At 31.5% G+C, this 8,762-nt stretch overlaps 1 protein-coding gene across 1 annotated transcript in view; it reads right to left on the bottom strand.

The window, feature by feature from the left end:
• LOC106678487 (pupal cuticle protein 27) overlaps positions 1–8,762 on the bottom strand; it is a 17,514-nt gene that overhangs the window by 4,837 nt on the left and 3,915 nt on the right. The window contains exon 2 of the mRNA XM_014417009.2: positions 1,214–1,343. Coding sequence (XP_014272495.1) covers positions 1,214–1,343 — 130 coding nt within the window. The remainder of the gene's footprint in view (positions 1–1,213; positions 1,344–8,762) is intronic.

Raw genomic sequence — 8,762 nt, 5'->3', positions numbered from 1 at the left:
CAAAACCATATTTATTTATTTTATGCCGACGTTTCGACCTGAGTTTCAGGTCTTCATCAGGGGTTGTGGCGTGTAAAGGGGAAGATGGTAACTGTGTTAAGAGTTACCATCTTCTCCTTTACACGCCACAACCCCTGATGAAGACCTGAAACAGGTCGAAACGTCGGAATAAAATAAATAAATATGGTTTTGTTTATTTATGTTGTTCTTTGCTGACCGCACCCCCCGACAAACTTCTTCAAGCATTTATCTACGGTCAACTATCTACACCTCATTATGGGGATTTAAATTGTTTTTCATTATCAATGTTAAATTGTTAATTCCATTACTCATTATTAGAGATAGGCAAGAATTAGCTATAGTTGAAACTAACAGCTAATGTTGCCATGGATACGACCCTTATTCATGAATGAACCATTGATAAATAAATATCGTATCCATGGCAATTTTAGCTGTTAGTTTCATAGTTACCAAACTCATCATTTACATTTTCTTCCGCACCATTCATTATGTTTGTTTCTTTATTTACTTGAACACTGTTTTTTAAATATTTTTATCATTTATTATGTATAATTCTTACATCTATAATATTATATTCATCTTGTATACATATCAATCAACTTAATAATGAGAAGATAGTTAAATTAATATATTCATATTTCGTTATTTCTTTGCATTATATAAGTTTATATTTTCATTTCATTAATTATGTTATTTTATTCACATATTTAATTTGCTATATATACGTTTTATTTCCAATTTTTTTCATTACTTTATTTTTATCTATATTCATTCTGTACAATTATGTACTTTTCTTGTGTTTTATTATGTATCTTTCTATTTATCCTTTATTCACTGGTTGTTATCTTGTTTTTTGTTCTAAGCCCTGATGGAGGCTAGAAATTCTGGCCGAAGCGTTGGCATTAATAAATAATTTTTTAACTTATTTGTGTTATTATCTGAACTCATCTTTTCCTCATATTACTACTTAATTTATTGTTATGTATAATTCCAAGTTTGTTTAATTATTATTTTATTTTTTATGTTTCTTTGAGTTATGGTCGAGACGTCGACACAAATAAATTGTTTTTTGTTTAGTTGTGCATTTTTTCCAGACCGCCCCCCGACCATCTTCTCATCATATCTACGACCAACTATTATCTCCTCGTGATAAAAATTAAAGATGGATGCTGTAAGTGAGGCATATACTAACCTTGGTAGGCCCCTTGGTCTGGAGAGGCCAAGAACTGGCCGCCCCCCGCCTCCTGGGCTCCCCTTGGGGACTGCTGCCCCGCTCTCAACTTGGCCCCTTCGGCCGCCACCACCAAGGTCACTAGCATCAGCTGCAAAAACATTAATTAAAATTAATTATATTATAAGTAATATTCAATTAGTGTAACGTTCCTTATCTGGTGAGTGTTCACACTGCCTATAGATTGCGCCAGGCGAGGTATGGAAAAGTTCCCATCACATTCTCCACTCTCACCACACAATCAATAAGGATTGTTTCATAAGACTCAACAATACACGAGATAATTGCTATTAAGAAAACTAAACCCTCATAACAAAAATTATTTATTTTCAGAAATAATTGACCCAACCGTTAATATTTGAGAAAGGTGCCTAACCTTACATTTGAATCGAAATTCACTATGCCATCTAGTGGTAGACATAAGAAGCAGCGTTAATTTCAGCTGAGATAAACATTCAGTATGTGTATAAACTACACCCGACTCAGGCGAAGAGACGGAGGTAGGATGAAAGAGGGAAGATAACACAAGAAGAGAACAAGAATATACACTTTCAAGATCTCAATAGCTCACCGTGTAATCTACAACATCTTCAACAAAAGTTAACTACAGCATCTATTATTATATGTAATACAATTCATAATTCCATGTAACCTCATTAAAATCTACAATCAAAATTAAATACTAAACAACATTGTAAAACCTTTTAGCAAACGCCCCTGTAACCATGTGTATAAAGTAAATTAAGAATATAGGTTTATCTCCCTATATCACCATTCTTCATTTATTTTAAAATCCATCAAATATAGTTGACTCCATTTATTCAAACCAGCGATGCTAATAACATAATTTGGATAATATCCCCCAACTTTTACTCCGGAGAATGTCTAAATTATACGTATACGTATTTCTCTACGTAAAACTATATTTTGAAAATGGCTAGTGTGATTTGGCCTTAATGTGGAGGATATTAGTGTTATCGTGGCCTAGTATAAAATTTCATTAAATTCCATCCACTGTTTTCGCTTCTCTATGCGTAGATTTATTTCTTGAGACGCATTTTTCAAACACGGCTTCTCCCGTAGGAGTTATTCTTGAAGGAAAATAAAAAATCGATAAAATCGACTCACTGGAAGTGCCACTTTAAAGAATCGATTTTGGACATTTTTTTTTTCCCTCGAAAAACACCCTAACGACTATTTTGATTAAACTTGCCATGTCAATGTAGATTTTTCTTTTTTTGGCTTAGGTCCTCCACTGAGGACCAGAGTGGGAATATCAAGATTCATTTCTGGGGCCACCTCAAAATAAATATTGACCAAACCAGGTGCGAATCGAACCCACAACCTTCTGAACCAAGCGATCGAGGTGTTAAAACAATATTAGAGTGCCAACATTTACAAAAGGCTTGTTCTAACAACGATTTCTGATTATCCAAAACTGCACAGAGCGTGCGCAGTATACGATTTCGGAGAGGAAAAAAAACTTACTACGCATGCTCCGAACAGCCACAGGTGATTGTGGAACTTAGAATGCGACAACAAAAACATCGATAAATATCGATGCTTACAAAACATTGCCAAAAATACATCGATGCTTTTCAACTTCCATTTCAGTAACATAAGGTCTGTTCCAACAACGACCTCTGATTATCCAGAACTACAAGAGGTCTGAGTAGAATAGGATTTCAGAGAGGAAAAAAAACTTACTACGCATGCTCCGGCAGAAGTGGTTGTTGGAACAGACCTTTGTTTTATCTTTTTCCTGTTATTAGCGTGAAGGTAGGAAGTACTTCCTCATTCCATTGTTGATAGGAATCTGTTTATACAGTTATTTTTTGTTTTTAGTAAGTTACTTTTGCATTAAAAAAAAAAAAAAATGAAAAATTGAGACAAATGTAAAACATCGACGTTTAAAAAACATCAGCTTAAAAAAATCGATTTTAAGAACATAGATGACGATGTCGCATCCCGAGTTAGGTTTTATCCTCATTGAAATTGTCTGACAGGGTTTAAATGACGTATGAAAAAAAAATCTATAATGTATCTTTAATTTTCTTTATTTGAAAAAAATACATAGTTTTCATTGTTAGAAACAGTAAACGTTGGATAAATTAATATTGATATTAATCAACTTATTTTTAATTATATTTTTCACAATATTCACATTTTGTAGTTCAACATTGAAAGTATCTGCGCTGTTCGGGGCGACAGTTAATCTTTTTTGATTAACTATTAATTATTACCACAATTAGACCGGCATGTACATGGCCGTACCCAGCGCCATCAGGGCATCTGACTCCCCTTAACGTGAAAAAAATAATAATTAAATAATTAATAAAAAATAAAAATTAAATTTTTTAAAGAAAATAATTGTAGTAACTAATAAAGTAACTAAGGTTTTATTCGCCTTTTCCGTTACGAAATGTTACACCTGAACGACCATGAATGTTTCCATGTCAAAACTTCGATCCGATCAACTGGAAATTAACATTTTGTGAATTTATTTTGGAAAATATAGTAGAAACTACTACTCCTACGAAGAAAATCGTCATAAACTACTTTATAATACATTAAACTAGCTTTAATTTGAGTGCTGGCAGACATCTGTACGCCTTCTGGTTTCTTACATATATTCTTAGATATATTTTTTCTTAAATAAAAATTTTTGTTCGAACCACTTGAAATCAACATACTGTGAATTTATTTTGTCGAATATCAGAAAAATTAATTCTCCTACGACGATAAATATTATAAACTACTTTATAGTACCCTGAACTAGCTTTAATTTGAGTGCTGATAGACATTATTACGTCGAATAGTTTTTGAGATTCAGATTTGTCAAAATAAATTCACTAACTACTGATTTTTCAGACTATTTTTTAAATGAAATTTTGCAATTTAAAAAGTTATATCTCGGGAACTATATAGCTCGCAATATACGGGAACTATATGCACGTAAATATCACTACTAGAGCTCATATTTTAATATAGTTTTAATTATGTTCTTTTAGGCTTTTTAGTGTTGTTGGTAGTTTTAAAGATATGGAGATCAGAATGAAAAATAATTTTATTTAACGTTTTTAAACAGCCACCATTTTTTACCCTGCCTATACTTGGCAGACTCATCAATTTTGACTAGTAATTATACATAGTTTTCAATAGATAACTAACTTCAATTTGAGTGCTAATAGACATCTTTACTATACGTCGAATGGTTTTTGAGATACAGGCTACTTAAAATAAATTCACTTCTGATTTTCAGTATATTCTTTATGAAATTTTGCTTTTTAATTCAGTAAATTTACTGTACTATAAATTATGTTCTTTTAGGTTTTTAGTGTTGTTAGTAGTTTTAAAAATATAGAACTCCGAATGAAAATTTTTTTTTAACCTTATAAAACAGCCGCCATTTTTTTATTCCCCCTACCTATACTTGGTAGACTCATCAATTTTGACTATTAATTATACATAGTTTTCATTAAAGTAATCAAAAATTTGGGTGAAATAACTGCCTTTTTTCACCTCTTGGGCTCTCGTACTCGTACATAGGGTACGCCTTTGGACATGTAGACACTGTTGTAAGGTGGTAGCCTGATACCACCCTCGCAGGATAACATCTCGTTACCCCAAGAAGGTAAGATGACTATTGGGCAAGATGGACGAAGAAGTAAAAGGTAAGTTGCAGAACCGGCCATCGTGGGTAAGGCGACCCCTGACCTAAGGTTATGGAATCCCTCCGGGCATTTTGGGCATGTTCCTCCTCGAATCGATTTTCTGATCACGGAGGCAGCGAGAGGTTAAGGTTAGTTCTGGCAACATATCATTAATGTTGACATTTGTCCGCCTTGAGATGTTCAAAGATGACGAGGAAAAGTTTATCTTCAAGGTTTTCAGTAGCATATTATTACAAATAGTAAAAAGTAAAACTAGTATATTATTACAATATTTTTTTGTAACCTTCCGAATGATTGAAATTTAATACCGTCATTGTTTAATCGATAAAAAAGTCGATTCTCTCGATTTATCTCAAGGTAATTATTTATTATACTTGCTCCTAAACTACATTTTTATAGTATAAATAATTTAAATAAAATAAATTGAATCCAATCAAGTCCAAATGCCCTTTATTAATACTTTATCTATCAAACATTTCGACCAACATGGACATCCTCAAGGGCAATTTATTAAGTAATAGATTTTATTATACACTCATTATCAATAATTTAAAATATTATCTATATATATAAAAGGGAATGGTCGAATATTTGTCCACAATAAACTTTTTAATTGCTGGATCGATTTACGTGCAGTTTTTTCAAAATGTCCCCTGTCGCGATGGAAAAGTTTAAAGCTACTAAAATCTCTGAATTCTCAAGCAGAAAAAAAAGTTATGAAAACAATTAAACGTTTTTGGTTGGTATCTCAGAAAGTATACCTTTTTTTTCATGGTTATTGAACACCAATCGATTCGTCTCTTTCCAGTGAATAAGGAAAAAGTATCACTGATTCCATTAAGCTATATTATATTTACAACAAAATATAAAAACATCGCTCAGGATAAAGTAGGCCAACAAATTTTTTTTTAGGGAAAAACAAATCAAAATCTTTCTTAACGGTATGAGATTCTACCTCTAAATACCATTTTTCGAAGAAATTAAAAATTAAAAATTTTTACATTGATTTATTTGAAAAATTGTTTTTTTTTTCTTCCAGTGACTATTGCTCATATAATTGTTCATCACTCCTTTTTATTTCATCCAATTTCTACGTTAATATATGTGAATATATTATGAATGTCTGCTCTTTTAATTCACATTAACAAAAGTTAGATTTAATTCGCACTTATAAGGGCGAAATATTGGTTTTAAATTGAGAAAAAATTTCAAACTTTTTATTCTTTATCTCGGGTTCTAATTTGTTTAATTAGATCCGGATTGTGCCCTTTCATGCAGTTTATATTGCCCTATAAAGTATAAAAGCCGGGAAGATAAAAAGGCAGTGATTTCACACCAATTTTGATTACTTTAATGAAAACTATGTATAATTAATAGTCAAAATTCATGAGGGAGATGAGGGTAAAAAATTTCGACTTTTTCAAAACCTCTTAAAAAACATTAATTTTTCAGTCGGAGCTCTATATCTTAAAAATTACCAACAACACTAGTTAACTAAAAGAACATTGTTTAAGGTAGAGTAAATTTGCTGAAATAGTAGCCCTAATAGAGCTATTTACGTTCAATAGTTCTGGAGATAAAGATTTTTAAAAACCAACATTTCATGAAATATATACTGAAAATGGTTATCTCAGGAGCTTTTAGACGTTCATTATTATGCACTAATGTTATTATGTATACAAAGACAGTAAGCAGATTCGTCTCTTTCTGAAAAATAAGAAAAAAAAAAAATTATTTCCTGAAGAGTTTCTTGATGTGCTAAAAACGAATGCGATCGCATATATTTGTTTATTTATGTAACCAAATCATAATAATAAAGTATACGTAAATGTTTAATTTTAACTAAATACAATAATTCATATCAAATTATAAATTGTGTTCATTAAATCTAAATACATCCTCAAATTTAGCAATAATATTGCCGGGTCAGCTAATTTTGTGTAAAATATATTTTTTAAGCACCACATCTTACGTAATGAAGACTGGACTTGGCTATTTTATTATTTACTCGACACAGAAAACATAACAAAATTAGAATTACTTGACCTTTTGCAAGTTAAAAACTCGACTAATAGTCATTATTATGCGTATAAGAGGTGCCTCGAGGTTTTTTAACTGTACCTTGTTGTATTATTTTTTTTTTCTCACAGCTAATAAGGAATTCCTTTTAGAGGAGTGATGATCTCGGTAATAACAGGTTGAGTAACAGCTGTGAAAGGAATCGAACATCGTGAACTATCGAACCTTCACGTTCCGCAGCAGAACGGACTAGTCAATATAACCAGTTGATGAGTATAGATCGATTCTTTAAGCACCGATTTAAAATAAATATCGATATGCTTTATAATTTTTTCTTTTATGGAATTCAGATATATACTCATTACACATCAAAAATTTTTTGTTGGGGCGGGGAGTTCTTTAGGAGGTCTTCTTGTAGGTAGTACAAGAACCCGATGGAAAAAAGTCGTTTATTTCACCCCAATATTTGATTACTTTAACGAAAACTAAGTATTCATAATCATGAGAGATAGCTGGCCGTGGATGACTTATACAAGGAGAAGATGGTTGGGGGGTACGGTAAAAATATAACACAAATAAGTTCATGTAATTTATTTAATCGTGCCAACGTTTCTAGCCTTCATCAGGGCTAAGAACAGAACAAGATAACCCATAAGTATAGAAAATAAAAAAGAAAACTATGTATAATTACTGGTCGAAATTGATGAGTCTACCAAGTATAGGTAAGGGTAATACAAAATGGCGGCTGTTTCAAAACTTATAAAAAAAAATTAATTTTCCAGCTCTCTTTAAAACTACCAACAACACTAGAAAACCTTAGAGAAAATAATTTAAAGTAGAGTAAATATGTTAAAATATAAGCCCTAATAGAGCTATTTAGGTTCAATAGTTACAGCGGAACGTGAAGGTTCGATAGTTCACGATGTTCGATTCCTTTCACAGCTGTTACTCAACCTGTTATTACCGAGATCATCACTCCTCTAAAAGGAATTCCTTATTAGCTGTGAGAAAAAAAAAATAATACAACAAGATATAGCTTTTTAAATTGCAACATTTAATTTAAAAAAAAAAATGCTCTGAAAAATCTGTAGTTAGTGAATTTATTTTGACAAATCTGTAGCTCAAAAACTATTTGACGTAAAGATGTCTATCAGCACTCAAATTAAAGCTAGTTCAATGTACTATACAGTAGTTTATAATATTTATCTTCGTATGAGTAGTAGTTTTCCTGATATTCGACAAAATAAATTCACAAAATGTTGATTTCGAGTGGTTCGGACTAAAATTTTTATTCAAGACAAAATATATCTCAGAAACTATAAGACTTGCATATGTCTGCCAGCACTCGACTTATAGCTAGTTAAATATACTATAAAGTAGTTAATGACGTATATCTTCACAGATTTTGTTGTGGGATCCAGGGATCCAGATAGTACAAGAACCAGATGGAAAAAAGTCGGTTATCTCACCCCATTTTTTATTACTTTAACGAAAACTACGTATAATTACTAGTCGAAATTGATGAGTCTACCAAGTATATTTAGGAGGAATAAAAAATGGCGGCTGTTTCAAAACTTATAAAAAAAATAATTTTTCATTCGGAGCTCCTATATCTTTAAAACAACCAACAACACTTGAAAACCTAAGAGAACATCATTTAAATTATTGTGTATTTGCTAAAATATGAGCCCTAATGGAGCTATTTACGTTCAATAGTTCCCGAGATATAGCTTTTTAAAAAGCAACATTTCATGAAATATATACTGATAATTGTTATCTCAGGAACTTTCAAATGTCTGTCAGCACTCAAATTAAAA

This window comes from Halyomorpha halys, unplaced genomic scaffold (assembly GCF_000696795.3).
Source record: "Halyomorpha halys isolate HHAL.00 unplaced genomic scaffold, Hhal_1.1 Scaffold145.1, whole genome shotgun sequence".
Taxonomy (NCBI): domain Eukaryota; kingdom Metazoa; phylum Arthropoda; class Insecta; order Hemiptera; family Pentatomidae; genus Halyomorpha; species Halyomorpha halys.
Note: the sequence above shows the minus strand (reverse complement) of the source record. Positions and strands in the feature narration are given on the sequence as shown.